The 15,732-nt window shown below is 35.4% G+C and overlaps 1 protein-coding gene across 1 annotated transcript in view; it reads right to left on the bottom strand.

Annotated features, from left to right (window-relative positions):
* myom3 (myomesin 3) overlaps window positions 1-15,732 on the bottom strand; it is a 69,963-nt gene that overhangs the window by 37,760 nt on the left and 16,471 nt on the right. The window contains exons 4-13 of the mRNA XM_081389101.1: window positions 14,661-14,814; window positions 12,762-12,919; window positions 12,590-12,679; window positions 11,617-11,705; window positions 11,264-11,308; window positions 8,573-8,719; window positions 8,288-8,449; window positions 3,545-3,686; window positions 1,854-2,053; window positions 1,722-1,775 (exon numbers count right to left, since the gene is read on the bottom strand). Of these exons, the coding sequence (XP_081245227.1) occupies window positions 1,722-1,775; window positions 1,854-2,053; window positions 3,545-3,686; window positions 8,288-8,449; window positions 8,573-8,719; window positions 11,264-11,308; window positions 11,617-11,705; window positions 12,590-12,679; window positions 12,762-12,919; window positions 14,661-14,814 (1,241 nt within the window). The remainder of the gene's footprint in view (window positions 1-1,721; window positions 1,776-1,853; window positions 2,054-3,544; window positions 3,687-8,287; window positions 8,450-8,572; window positions 8,720-11,263; window positions 11,309-11,616; window positions 11,706-12,589; window positions 12,680-12,761; window positions 12,920-14,660; window positions 14,815-15,732) is intronic.

Below are 15,732 nucleotides of genomic sequence, written 5' to 3'. Positions count from 1 at the left end.
ACAAATCAACGGTTTAAAAGGGTGAATCTCTCGAATCCTGTCAAGATCATGTCCAGGCCATATTTTCCCTCAAAATAATAAAAAACCTGAAATATTAAATAAATTGTTTGTATAAAGAAAATGAAGTGATGCATCCTGCAGGGTTATTATCGTTAGCTAAATCTAAAACCAAAACCATAACCTCTTTGTTATTTGAGATCATTTAAATTTTAACTGAAATAAAATGTACATTAAAAAATAAACTTATCTTTTATTTCAGCTGGTTGCCAAGGCAACTTTTCTAATTTTTGTTTAGTTTAACTAGAAGTACTAAAATAACTAAAAACTGAAATAAATAAAAAATATTAAATTACTAAACTAAAATGAAAATAAACATAAATGCTATATATTTTAAATATTAATAGTACAGCTATAGCGGCACATCAATGATGATATAATAGTACCAGTATCCTAAAATTAATTTTTTTTAATAAATTTAAATTATTTTTAATTCTCACTCTTCTTAATGGTGAATCTTAGATTCTCAATACTCTAATACATTTATTTTTGTTATTTTATATACTGCCATGTTACATAAATACTTTGCAAGTTCAGTATACAGTATATATATATATATATATATATATATATATATATATATATATATATATATATATATATATATATATATATATATATATATATATATATATATATATATATATATATATATATATATATATATATATATATATATTAGTGCTGGGCAAAGATTAATCGTGATTAATCGCATCCAAAATAAAAGTTTGTGTTTGCATAATATATGTGTGTGTACTGTGTATAATTATTTTGTATATACAAATACACACATATGCATGTATATATATTTAAGATTTTTTTATATATATATAAATTATTTATATTTATATATAATATAAATTATGTATAAATATATATACAGTATATACATGCAAATATTTCTTAAATAAATACATGCATATGTGTGTATTTATATATACAAAATAATTATACACAGTACACACACATATATTATGCAAACACAAACTTTTATTTTGGATGCGATTAATCGCGATTAATCTTGGCCCAGCACTAATATATATATATATATATATATATATATATGTATATATATATATATATATATATATATATATATATATATATATATATATATATATATATATATATATATATATATATATATATATATATATACTTTTGAAATACATTTATGATATTTTGTTTAGGCTAGTTGTCATAAACAATGTCACTCCTTATGGTTCTTAAATATTTTCATGTAACACTTTATTTTAAGGTGATGTAGTTACACATTACTACATGTACTTACTATAGTAACAACAGTAAATTTAGCATAATAACAAGTAACTAACCCTAAACCCTAACACTGCCTATAACTCTATAGTAAGTACATATTTAATTAATATTACTCAGTACCTATTTAAGTAAGTACAATGTGACTATGCCACCTTAAAATAAAGTAACCTTTTTTCTTTTGATTTTAGCATGAAATATTCCTCATTCATTCACTGTGGCTTTTGACTTCCCAGACTTGATGCAATGAAACGACACATGATAAAGGCTATCTCAGGATCCCTGTACAGTAAATGTGAGTTTTCTCCTGCTGTGAGTGTAGAACTTTTTCTTGTTATCTCTTTAAGCGACTGCATCGGTTGAAATCATGAGCGTTGTGATCTACTCACCCTCCAGCTGGTCCTTAGTGATCACAATCTCTCTCCCGCGCTCCACCTTCACCACTGAAGAAGAGAGAGATGAGGAGGAGATCAGAGATAAAGTAAACACATGATCTGCAGACGTCCTTTAGACGTCCTTACCCGTAGTCCTGCTGGGCTCCAGGGGGTCAGAGGTCATGATGGGGTCAGTGGGTTTAGACGGTCGTCCCACTCCTGCCTGGTTGACTGCGCACACTCGGAACTGGTACATTGTGTTTTCCTTCAGTCCCATTACGGGATAGTGACACTCCCTCTGAATGACGTCATTACAGCGCTCCCACTTCCCAACACCGATGTCACACCTGCATAAAAGAAATTTGGATGTGAGCATATCAAAATATTAATTTATGAACTTTGCAGCTTTATTAGTAGTGGCTGTTGCCATGGAAATCAATCTGAACACATTAGCAATCATTTAGCAACGCCATAGGAACAACCCATGAAAACCTTAGAGCCTCAGAACACCTTAATATCCACATAGCAACACCCTAGCAACCACTCAAAACACCCTAGCAACAGCATAGCAATGCATTAAAACCACTCAGAACTTTGCATCCATCTAGCAAGCACTCAGAACACCCTAGCAACAGCAACGCATAAAAAACGATCAGAATTTTGCAATCCCCTAGCAACGCCCTCACCCTCACCACAACCAGTCAGAGAACATAGCTTAAGGCTGATTTATACTTCTGCGTCAGACCTACGCTTCTGTAGGCTCCACCCGAAGACCAATCACAGCACTTGCGGTAGAATTGACGCGTTGTTACATTTTTGGAGAGGTGCACAAGGGTACGTGTGCTACACACAGCCTACAACGTAGATACAGCATGAGTTTGCCGCAGAAGTATAAATTGGGCTTTAGTAACAGCATAGCAATGCTTGCTATCCACCTAGCAACACACTAGCAACCACTCAGAAAACCCTAGCAACAGAATATCAATGCATTAAAAATAACTCAGAACTTTTCATCCCCCCTAGCAACCACTCAGAACCCCCTTGCAACAGCAATACATAAAACATCCCCCAGCAATGCCCTAGTAACCACTCAGAATCCCCTAGAAGCAGCAAATTCAATGCATTAAAAACCACTTTGCATCTGCCTAGCAACACCCTGGTAACCAATCAGAACACCCTAGAAACAGAATAGAAATGCATTAAAAATAACTCAGAATATGCACCACTCTAGCAACCCATCAGAAACAGCAATTCATAGAAATATCCAGAACTTTGCATCCCCCTAGCAACCATTCAGAACACCCTAGCAACAGCAATGCAAAAATCAATCAGAATTTTGAAATTCCATAGCAACACCCTTGTAACAACTCCCTAGTAACAGCATAGCAATGCATTAAAACCACCCAGCACTTGGCATCCCCTAACAACACTATAGTAACCACTCAGAACACCCTAGCAACAGCATTGAAGTGTGTTAAAAAACACTAAGAACTTTGCATCCCCCTAATAACACCCTAGCAACCACTCAGAACACTCTCTATCTCAAAGCAATTAAACCAATTACTAAGACATTGTGGAATGCAGTAAAACAGAAACATTTTCATTGGTGGTCTCAGGCTTTTTGGACCCCATCAGCAGTCATAATAACATACAATTATCTATAACAACTAAACAAAAACCGGCAGAACACTGTAGAGTAAATCAGCATGTTGCTAGGAGACAGGAAAGTTAGGCACTTGTACTCTCTCCTTTTTCAAGTTTTATCCCTAAAGAAACAGCTAGAAGCTGCTCTGATCTCTCTGAAGACGAGCAGAAGAAGATCATGGATCATGCTTCACCTCTCTATGAAGTAACCCTGAACAGCAGCAGCTCCGTCTGCACTGGGAGGCAACCACGAGAGGAAGACATAATCTCGGTTCACATCAGAGCTCTCCAGCTGTAGAGGAGAACCAGGAGCACCGACCACAACTGCGGATCCATCTACACACACACAGAGAGGAGGACGAGAAATCATACATGACATCAGTTTAATAACTTTTCCTAGAGTGCATTAAGCTTGAGATAAGAAACAATTTTCAGAAACAATGTCTCAAACTGCACTCGGATTTGTCGAGATACCAAAGTTTGCTCTGAGATCTCAGTACGAACTCATCAAACTCTTCCAAGATCAATGCATCAATGCATCTCATTCATCAGTGTTATTTTGGTATTATTTATATTATTAGTGCTGTCAAATCGATTCATCGAGATTAATTGCATCTAACATAAATGTTTGTGAATATATATGTGTGTATATATACAGTATAGAAGCATGCACGCACACACGCACACTTAATTATTCAATGACCAAAAACTATTTTTTTATAGTTTTAGTTAACAATAATAAAACTGTCATTAGTGTCTATTTTTATTTTATTTCATTTTTTTTAGCACAAAACTTTTGTATTTTATGGCTATTTTAATTTTTTATATAAAAAAATTGAGAACTCCCTGAACTAGAGTGCAACGGGTTCCAGAAGTAAAAACTCCATTCATTTTCTCCATAGGGAAATAGATTTTTAACGATAACTTAAAAATCTTTAAAGACTTACTCTGTAAGTCTTAAGTCTTAAGTCTTGAATCTTAAATCTTAAGTCATACTGTGAGCTATGAGGTTGTTAATCGATGGTATTTGCTTCAGTTGAAGCCGTCAGCCCGGATTATTTCAACTTAGTTTTAAAATAATTGTTTAATAGAGGAATTTGTGGTGAAAAAACTACATTACCCATGATGCTGTACAGAAAATTCCACCAATCAGAGAGCTGAAACAAGCAAAGTGCTCCAAAATAGCTCTTTAGCTCCGCCCACCTCCATGAAGCATTGCGAAATGACATTGGGTCAGTCTCTCTAAGCTCTCACAATAATTAAATATTTCAATATATATGCATATTTTGCATTAAATTTAAAATGTGTAGTGTTATATTTATCAATCATTTTTAATTCTTCATGGGATTGTAGTTCTTTCCCTCATTAAAGAAGTTAAGTTCACAGTCTTGTACCTTTGTAATTTTGTCTGATTTTCAAATACTTTTTTGCTTCAAATCAAAGTTTGCAATGTTATGATTCACCTTGTAGCTGATTGGCTTGGTTCATGTCTTATAATACTTTGAATTAAGTTAAATTGACTTCAGTAAGTTTCTTAGAAGAGGACGGCTGCAGGGTTTCTCTTGCTCTTATTTGTTTAATCGTCAAAAACAAGGATGAAGCAGACTCATAACAGTAACCTCCGGCTCCTTCCTGTTACCTGGCAGATTTGTAATGCAAATTTTTCCTCTGAGATTAAGCGAGGATGTGGAGTGAAGCTTGCTTTCTAATTACTACACTGCAGGCTTACGGAGTGGCCCAATTCCTTTAATGAGACAGGAAATTCAATTCCCGTCCTCTTCTTGATTTAAAGGACTTACGCTGACAGGGGAACTCTGCTCGGGAAAGAACATCATGGATTCACGAGAATTATGTCTCTGATGAGTTCAAGTTTTACATTTGTTAATTAGGACAGACAGGAGGCAATTCTAACACACACATTTTTTTTTAATCACAGATAATCTGGAGAGATGACACGTTAAAAAACACACACACTGCACGATTCTGGATAAATTGAGAATCACGATTTTTTTGTTTCAATAGAGATCTCGATTTTAAAATTCTGAACAGACAACTAAATAAAATAGCATGTACATTACTAGAGGTTCTATCAAAATATTAATAGCTGCAATTTATTTTATTTTATTAAATGTTAATTAATATAATAAAAAAAACATTTAATGAATGATTCAATGAATCATATGGTAACACTTCAAAATACGGATCCTTCGTTACTGAATAACTACACAGGAACAAATGAGTAACACAATGTTAACAATCTAGTAACTACAGTTAACTAACAAGTAACTCTGATTAACGAATTAGTAAGTAATAGCACAGATTTAAGTGGTAGTTCACTATTAACTAATCAATAACTACAATTTTTGTCATTACTCAATTTGTCATTGAGTCATTACAAGTTAGTTAACATGATCTTCACTTTAGAATAAGGATCCAAATAATTAGTTGTTCCTATAGAGGTATGTAGTAACACTTGAGCCATTACTAGTTAGTTAACATGATCTTCACTTTAGAATACGGATCCAAATTATTAGTAGTTCCGATAGAAGTATTTAGTAACACTTGAGCCATTACTATTTATCGTGATTCCATGCTGTAGTAACGGTAAGCCAACCCGAAAGGGTAGAATCATCTAATCATTCACAGGATATATATATACACACACACACACACACACACACACACACACACACACACACACACACACACACACACACACACACACACACACACACACACACACACACACACACACATACATATCTACATATGAGCAAAGAGACATACATAAAAACAATTTTGAGAGGTAGGTTAAATAATAAAATAACTGGTATTTGGATGGCTGATGACTCAGTCAGTATGTTCCAGTACTCACCATGATGAGTCTAGTTATTCAAAGCCAGTCCAGAGGAATGCCGGAAAATCGGCCACAGGGTAAGTGTTCCAGACAAGTGCATTTATAAAAACAATTCTTAAAAATTATTTAGTTTATGAATAGTTCTCTAAAAGACAGCAGTGCATAGGCTAATTATTGTCAGCTTTCCCAAATCATAAGTCTGCTGCTACGCTATTACATATTTATAATTAGTGTACAGTATCTAGCAGTAATGTTAATCTAGTGCTAGTAATTTGTCCTGCATTAGTTATTAATTAGTTTTGCATGAATTGTGAATTTTTTTCATTATTTCTCTGGGAAGTATTGAAAAATGGTAGTTATTGATAAGTTATCAGTGAACTACGACTTAAATCTGTAAAAAAAATTCAGTAGTTCTTTGTGAAGTATTAAAAAATTGTAGTTATTGATTAGTTAATAGTGAACTACCACTTAAATCTGTGTGCTATTACTTACTAATTCGTTAATCAGAGTTACTTGTTAGTTAAAGGTATAGCGGAGGATTTTCTTTTTCCGGGTGGGTAGTGTAAACTATTGGTCCACCTAAGTGTCAATCATTCTGGTGATATGTTTACGTAAGGCCGTCGTACGTGCTCGTCCCTTAGTTTTCGCTTTCTGCGCATGCGCACTTTCAGGTGTTTATGTGTGGTGAGCTAGAGCTAAGCCATTCATTGAAGCTCGCCGTTTCACCGGGTCCTTTGAAAATGTCTGAGGGTCGCAAGAGAAAAAGTTTGTACGAACTGTATGAGAAGAAGAGAAAGGCCTCAGAAGAGAGAAACAAGATCAGAGTGTTTTTGGGAGATTGTTTCACACGATGGCGTGCGCTGATAACACATGTTGGGCTTCCCACTGATGCCTCAGTCGCGAAGTTTCTACTCGACAGGTAAAGTTTGGCATGCTATTTGGAGAAAAAGTGCAAATCTTCTTTTGGAAAGTAATCTTGTATGAGCGATGCCGACAGCAACTTGTAAACAGAGCGTGCACGAGGAGAACCTCGCACACGTTAATAGGCGTTCCCTCTCGGGAGCAGGTAGAGTGTTGCGCATGTGCATTTTTTCAAAAAGTGGAGAGGGCGGTTCTTATCTAAAATTCGGAAAGATCCTCCGCTATACCTTTAAATGTAGTTACTAGATTGTTAATATTGTGTTACTCATTTGTTCCTGTGTAGTTATTCAGTAACGAAGGATCCGTATTTTAAAGTGTTACCAATCATATTGAATCAGCATTTTTGAACGATTCTCTTGAATTCATTGACTCATGAAGACTTCACTTGTTTCATTACTGGATTACTGGATGAATCAGCATTTTTGAACGATTCTCTTGAATGAATGATTCATTGACTCACTCATAAAGACTTCACTTGTTTCATAATGAAACAGAAGAGAATCGTTCAAAAATACTGATTTATCCAGTAATGAAACTTTCATTACTGGATAAATCCGAATTTTTGAACGATTCCCTTGAATTAATGATTCAATGACTCACTCAAAGATTTCACTTGTTTCATTACTTGTTTCATTACTTGTTTCATTACTTGTTTCATTACTGGATGAATCAGCATTTTTGAAAGATTCTCTTGAATTAATGATTCAATGACTCACTCATAAAGACTTCCCTTGTTTCATTACTGGATGATTCAGCGTTTTTGAACAATGCTCTTGAATGAACGATTCAATGACTCACTCATGATGACTTCACTTGTTTCATTACTGGATAAATCAGTATTTTTGAAAGATTCTCTTGAATTAATGTTTCAATGACAAATTTGCATTTTTAATGGTCACTTGCCGCCAGCTACTGGTGTAACGATGTAACAATACAATCGTTATTTGAAGCGTCAAGTTACTTTCAAGGAATTTTAGGAATAAGATCGCGTGGATGTTTGATTCGAGATCGAGAACTCAGCTCTAAGTCGAGCTCTTTCTCGCTCCGCCTGAGAGCAAAAGACAAACAATACTCAGTACTTAAATATATAATTACACTGTAACAATGACACCTTAAAAAAAAGTGTAACCCACCATTCTAATGATTTGCAGGATCTGACCTTTGACATAGACGAAGGCGCTGTGCTCGACGGACCCGTCCCAGGTGCGCAGGCGGACGGTGTAGAGGCCCTCGTGTTCCTTGTGCACGCGCTTCAGGCTGAGACTGGCAGATCGCAGGCCCGTCTGCAGCTCCACGCGACTCGACTCACGCACGACCACCCCTGATCACACAGGAATCACTTTGAACAAAAGCATCTGCTAAAAGTACATTGTTCATTGGAAAACAGGTTAAAATGCCTGAACGTCTTTGCATTAGATATGGAATACGATGTGAAGTGTCTCACCGTCTCTGTACCAGGTCACATCTTGTTGGAACGGCAGTAAAGCTGAGGTGAAGCTGCACTGCAGAAGCAAGCTTTCACCCTCTTTCACAAATGTTGGAGGAAAGGTTGAGTCCAGCTGAGCATCCGGCTCTGGAACTGGGACTGGGACTATAGGACGAGAAAAAACAGGAAAAGAGGGAGTATGTCGAGCGCGTGAACGCAATGGCCAACCTGAGGTGTTTAAGAATCTGCTCAACAGCGCTCAAAATGCTAGTATTGTCACATTTTTTAGATTTCAGGACTGAGTTGGTACCGAAGTCACTTTTGACAACACTATTTACAGCAGGGTTTCTCAAACTCGGTCCTGGAGGGCCACTGTCCTGCACAGTTTAGCTCCAACCCTGATCAAACACACCTAGCTGTGAGTTTCTAGTGATCCTGAAGACATTGATTAGCTTGCTCAGGTGTGTTTGATCAGGGTTAGAGCTAAATCAGTGGCCGAGTTTGAGAAACCCTGATTTACAGCAACAGAAAATCAAACTATCGGTATTAGTATCGGTATCGGCAGATATCATCCTGAATAATCGCCTATCGGTATTTGCGTTGAATCCTTTTCCTTGAATTTCCAACCCGATCTCACGGCAATTCAGTCATTTTCCTCAGCTCTGGCAAAGACAAGTTTCAGATCAGCGCTTCTCCCGGGAGACTATAGCGCTAAATTAATCCCCTAGTTTTGCGCCATCTACTGTTTTAGAAGAGGAAGTTGCTCATCTGCATTTGTGAGAAAATCGAGCCAAGAGATCTCATAAAAAGTCAAGTGTCACACAATCATAACAGACAGATATTTATATCATTTATATGCACTAGATTTGGTATTTGTCCAAAGGTTACATGCAATTTGTAGGATGGTTTGTATTTATTTGTGAAGTATTATCTTGGCTCATTTATTTTTTATTTGTAAAACACAATACATATTTGTTACTCCACTGCATTTTCACTCAAACTGGCCTTTGCACTTGCACATTGCTTCTGTTTGTTTGCGAGTCGAGTTTTCCTTTGCGAAGTAGCCTACATCGAGTTTGTTTGCAAAATGCTGGATTTGTTTGTTTAATTATGGCACATAATTCGCTCCATAACCCGCCCCTAAACCTACCCATCACTGGGGTTTAGACAAATCTCGTACTCATTCGTACGAATTGGTTGTGAGATAGCGTTGGTATTTCCAGTAAAAATCACCATTCCATTTCTCTGATATAAAACTGCTTACACAGTGAAATTAGATTTAGTCCACACTGTTCACTTCACCTTCACTCAGAAGAAAAAAAAAAGTCTTGCTTGAGTAGTTTCTACAGGAATCAAGTCGTTAATGTTTCAATCCACTCACTTTTAATTACATTTGAGAAGTGACAGGCAGTAAGTAGCTTTTGTTCGTGTTCTTCTTGCCTTCAGCAGGCGATGAAAATGAATGCAAGAAGGGACTCAATTAAGGCATATGTTGTACAAGCGGGAGAAACCACAGAAGTGTTATTGAAAAAAAAAAATCATTTTCCTTCGAGTTTCCATTCCTGGCAAATAGCACCGAAAACCATCCCAAGGACGAGGACAAATATTAGTGTAATGAGACAAATGCCACAGCCCGGCGCAGGGGACGTCACAGAGGGCCGATGTGACAACGTTTGAGGAGACACGCTATTTGTTTAGCAAGGAATTGAAGCGAGATGGAATTGGAAGTGATGTGTGCCGCTATAATTCGACAACACAATTCCAGACGCTTGCAAATGAATAGTGATGCTCTCTCATATCAGCAGAAGGGCTGTAATGGGCATTCAGATTTGCTTGAAAATGCTGTTGCTATATTGGATGGACTGGAGCAATCGAGTCGTTTTTGCTCTAAATGTTTGCATGCAAAGTGTGTCTGTATGCAAAACCCAACGCCACAATGCTGGGGTATTATGGGTGGTTGGTTCAATATATCAATATACAATATATATGTCAAAATATACAATTCTCAAGCATGCATCTTATCATTTTTTAACGATTTCGTCTCACCAAGGCTGCATTTAATTGATCAAAAATACAGTAATATAACACTTTAAAATAATTGTTTTCTGTTTGAATATGTTTTAAAAAGTAATTTATTCCTGTGATCTTTCAGCATCATTACTCCAGTCTTCAGTGTCACATGATCCTTCAGAAATCACTCTAATATGATGATTTGCTGCTCAGGAAATTATTATTATCAATATTGATACTTGTGCTGCTTCATATTTTTGTGGAAACCATGATATATTTTTTTCAGGATTCTTTGATAAGTAGAAAGTTCAAAAGAACAACATTTATTAAAAAAAAATAAATCTATTGTAATATTATAAATGTCTTTACTGTACCGTTTGATCAATTTAATAAACAGCAGTGCACATGAATACACAAAACTTAACGTTGAAAAATAGATTTCTATCTGTCAATCTACTGGAACAAGTTTTTGAAGAATATTCATGAAGCTCTTTAGGATGAACTATTCCTGTCTCATTCTTCTACCACATTGAAACACGTAAACTGTAATCACCAATTCCTGTCATCCTGATTTATTCACATGTTGGTGGTTTTACACCTGTGTGACTTTCTTCAAAGTACCCAACCTGACAGCATCACTAGTTAAAGTACTCCAAAAGGCCTCACATTTTATGCATTATGAAGAGCAAAGGCACTTACTGGGAGTCCACAAGCGCTTCAGTTTTGCTTCTGCTCCTTCGTGTGCTGCAAATGGAAGAATAAAGGATACAAAAATATTTAGCGTTGCTACACAAACATTTCATTAATGCAGCCAATAAGATTTCAACAGCTTAGACTGACTCTTAGACAGCTCTGGAGAATGACCAGAGATCATTGTGCTCCTGATATAACACTAATGACTGCACTAATTAACATGTATTGTCTGCTAGCAATGGTAATAGTTTCAATTAGTTTGGGAAAATTGGTTTTAAGCACTAATCAATTAAATGGCAGCTTTGTAGACCTTGAACAAGTCAAGCAACACCTAAATAACCGGATGAACATCAACTCACAGTTCACTAGCAGTCTGGCGCAGGACGTCACTTCTCCCAGGGAACTTTTCGCTATGACCTTGTATTCTCCGGCATCTTCGGCAGAACATCTGAGAAGAAAGAAAACTAAATGGTCACGACTAAAGCACAACTAAACATAAAACATGTATGTATTCTTTTTTTATATCTTATAATAATATAAAGATGTGTATCTTTCAGATAATATAACTGATTTCTCTCTCTCTTATTTTATCACATTTTTGTTGTGATTTCAACAAAACAAAAGTTGTAACAAATCAAATCTGAAAATAATGTGGACTTTAAAAAGCATATGCATTTTTTATTTCAGATTTTTAATTTTTGTTTAGTTTAACTTAAAGTAAAATATATGACTGAAATAAAAATTACACTATATAGAACTATATAGACATATAAAAAAATAGCGCTGTCACATCTAACATAAAAGTTTGCAAATATAATATATGTGTGTGTGTATATAAATATATTGCAATGATTAATCGCAATTAATTGTTTTGACAGCACAAAAAAACTAAAATGACAAAAACACAACAAAATTACTAAACTTTCAACTAAATAAAAATGGAAAATATAAAAATAAAAATGTGTTCAAAATATTAATAAAAACTAACACTTCACTATAAAGTTTCATTAGTTAAACAATTAACAATACTTCTTCAGCATTTATTAATCTTTTTAAATGTTATTCTCAGCATTTACTAATACATTTTTATGATCAAAAGTTGTACCCTGTAAACATTAGTTAATGCATGTGAACATAAACATGAACATTTTTAACATTAAGAAAGGTTAATAAATGTAGTAAACATAATGATCCTTGTTAGTTCACTTTAGTTAATGCATTAGATAAACAAATGAGACCATATTATAAAGTGTTCCCATAAAAACTAGAATAATAATGATCGTAAAATAACATTGATTGAAGTCAATTTAATATTCAGGTTTTGAAGTTCACCTTCTGATCTCTAACACGATGAGGCCGCACTTCTGCATCAGCTTGTAGTTCCAGGGCAGGGATCCTCGGAGAGGAACGTCATCCTTATACCTGTGGACAAGAGTCACACTCTGAGATCTTTGGAGATTTAGGCTCTTTTGTTTTCCAGACACAGGCTTGCACAGACTCTCACCATGTGATGCTGGGAATCGGGCAGCCCTGAACCGTACAGGAGAATTTGACATCCATGCCGGCCCACACTGTGTGCGATCGCAGCGGGACGGGGAAGTCAGGAGCCTTCATGCTCAAATCATCAATAAACTTCATGTGCACTGAAGCTTTTCTCTCGGCCTGTGTGTGAAAACGAGGAATGAAGAGTAACAAACAGCTCTCAGCAATTTACTCTCTCACTCTGATGTCATTCCAAAGCATAAAAAATGACTTACATGTTTACACTTACATTTAAAACAAGAAAATTTTAGTATCACTGAAATACTATTACTGTTTTTATTCATATTTTGAATTAGCCTTTATTTTTAGATTTTCTAAAAATGTAAATTTTAGTTAAAGTTTTAATTCCTTTAATTCCATTTTTATAGTAGCTTTATTTTTATTTATTTTTTAAATATATTAATTCTTAAATCAAGATGCATTTAATAGATAAGTGAAATTAGATAAAATATTATGCCTTGTTTTCCGGGGGAATTAATCAATATTAAGTGAGTTTTTGCTTAAAGGAGAACTCCGGTCAATTTTAACATTGAGCTCATTTTTTTGTACATTTGGAGTGCTGTCAATACAGAGAACAATGGCAAAAATCGGTGTTGCCTACACCGAGTTATTCTATTTTTTAAATTTGCACCCTGTTGACTTCAATAGGGCAAGTACTAAACCTGCTTTTAGCCTCTTAACATCCTTGATGTGTCATTACAAGTGCACAGAAAATGTGAGTGATTCCTTCAGAGTGAACACGGGTGAATCTGACTGCAGTAGATGTGAAAGATATGAATAAAAATGATGTTATTTAAGCCAGCGCAAATACCTGTTTACATCCTGTTTTTCGGTTAAAGTCCAAAGTAATCGATTACCGAGTTCACGCGCATAGGTTTAGTTACCTATGATCACTGGTCGACTACTTTGGACTTCAACCGAAAAACAGGATGTAAACACAGGTATTTGCGCTGGCTTAAATAACATAATTTTTATTCATATCTTTCACATCTACTGCAGTCAGATTCACCCGTGTTCACTCTGAAGGAATCACTCACATTTTCTCTGTACTTGTAATGACACATCAAGGATGTTAAGAGGCTAAAAGCAGGTTTAGTACTTGCCCTATTGAAGTCAACAGGGTGCAAATTTTAAAAATAGAATAACTCGGTGTAGGCAACACCGATTTTTGTCGTTGTTCTCTGTACTGACAGCACTCCAAATGTACAAAAAATGAGCTCAATGTTAAAATTGACCGGAGTTCTCCTTTAAAACAAGCAACATTATCTGTCCATGGGGTAAGAAAAATCTTAATTCAAACAGAAACAAGATTATTTTTCTTACCCCATGGACAGATAATTTTGCTTGTTTTATTTTGCTTGTTCTCACTTAATTTTACATTTATTTCACCAGAAAACAAGACATAATATCTAATGGCATTTTACCACTTTAGTAAATGCATCTTGATTTAAAAATTCTTTTGATATTTGGACTGGAAATATCCAACTGGATATTTTATATATATATATATATATATATATATATATATATATATATATATATATATATATATATATATATATATATATATATATATATATATATCTTTTTTTAAATATGTCTAAATATAGTTTTATAAATTTTTATTTCAGTTTCAGTCTTAGTTATTTTAATAAATCACATTAAAAATAGAAATATTGCTTTGGCAACTATCGCTGTAATAGAATGATAGACAGAGAGAATGATATATAGAGAGAACGACAGACAGATATTTATCAGATAATTAATTGGGATAAACTTTTTCTTCAAAACTAAGCAGTGGAAGAATGCAGGTGTGTGTTCGAGGTGCAGAGCTCTTCTCTTTGGTGTGTGTATCACTCACCTCCCGGCGCAGCGCGAATCGATCCACACGCTCACGGACAACATGCTGGTTTCTGATCACCCCGATCTCCAGCTTCTCAGCCTCGTTGCCGAACAGAGTCCACTGGTCTCTCTCACGCTGCTCGTCGCTGGACATGGTCTCTCTCAGGGCCTCCCTGAGGTCAAAGGTCAGACATTTTCTTGTTTGCAAGATGCTTATGAACCCACTGATATGAGTGGAGTGAACTAGTTATTTTAACATTGAGATACTAGTTTTTTATATATATATTTAGAATTCCTTTTTTTTATTTTCTCTCTATATATTTATACATTTTTTTTATTTCAGTTTTATTTTTAGTTATTTTAAAAAAAAAAAAGTTAAACTAAATAAAAATGAGAAATGTTGCTTTGCCAACAAGCTGAAATAAAATTTAAGTTTAAAGGGGAGGTATAATGCCCTTTTAAAAAGATGTAAAATAAGTCTTTGATGTCCCCAGAGTGTGTGTGTGAAGATTTAGCTCAAAATACCCCACAGATATTTTTATAAAGCATGTTAAAGTTGTCACTTTTTGAGGGTGAGCAAAAACGCACCGTTTTTGTGTCTGTCCCTTTAAATGCAAATGAGCTGCTGCTCCCGGCACAGGGGGGGGGGGGGGGGGGAGCTCCAAGAGCTCCTGTCCTTTTTCCTCACACACACATGCACTGGAAACTTCTAAAACTTTTAGCCTTTTATGTTCAACCCGAAGTCAGACATGACTTCGATGGAGATGGATGAGACTCAAGAAGAAGTGGCAACATGTAAAATGCAACAGGACGTTTCTGAATGGTTAGTTGATAAACTTATGTAGCTTATGTGGAGTTATCTTCTTGTCATTGATTAGCATATTCTGTCTTGATAATCTATAAATCGTGTTCAGGGGCGGGGTTTATGTAAATTCTAGGGTTGGTGATGTCACTAACCAGTGAGGAATGTGGTGTAGTCTCTACCAGCCGTTTGTTGTCGTCCTTAAAGGAGAACTCGGCAACTCTAGCGAACTCTAGTCACTTCTTCGCTGATTTTCACTTTTGTTGTCGCATGTTTTCCCCACGAGCTC

This window comes from Scardinius erythrophthalmus, assembly GCF_964197995.2.
Source record: "Scardinius erythrophthalmus genome assembly, chromosome: 16".
Classification (NCBI taxonomy): domain Eukaryota; kingdom Metazoa; phylum Chordata; class Actinopteri; order Cypriniformes; family Leuciscidae; genus Scardinius; species Scardinius erythrophthalmus.
The sequence above is the reverse complement of the archived record's forward strand: the minus strand, read 5'-3'. Positions and strand labels throughout refer to the sequence as shown.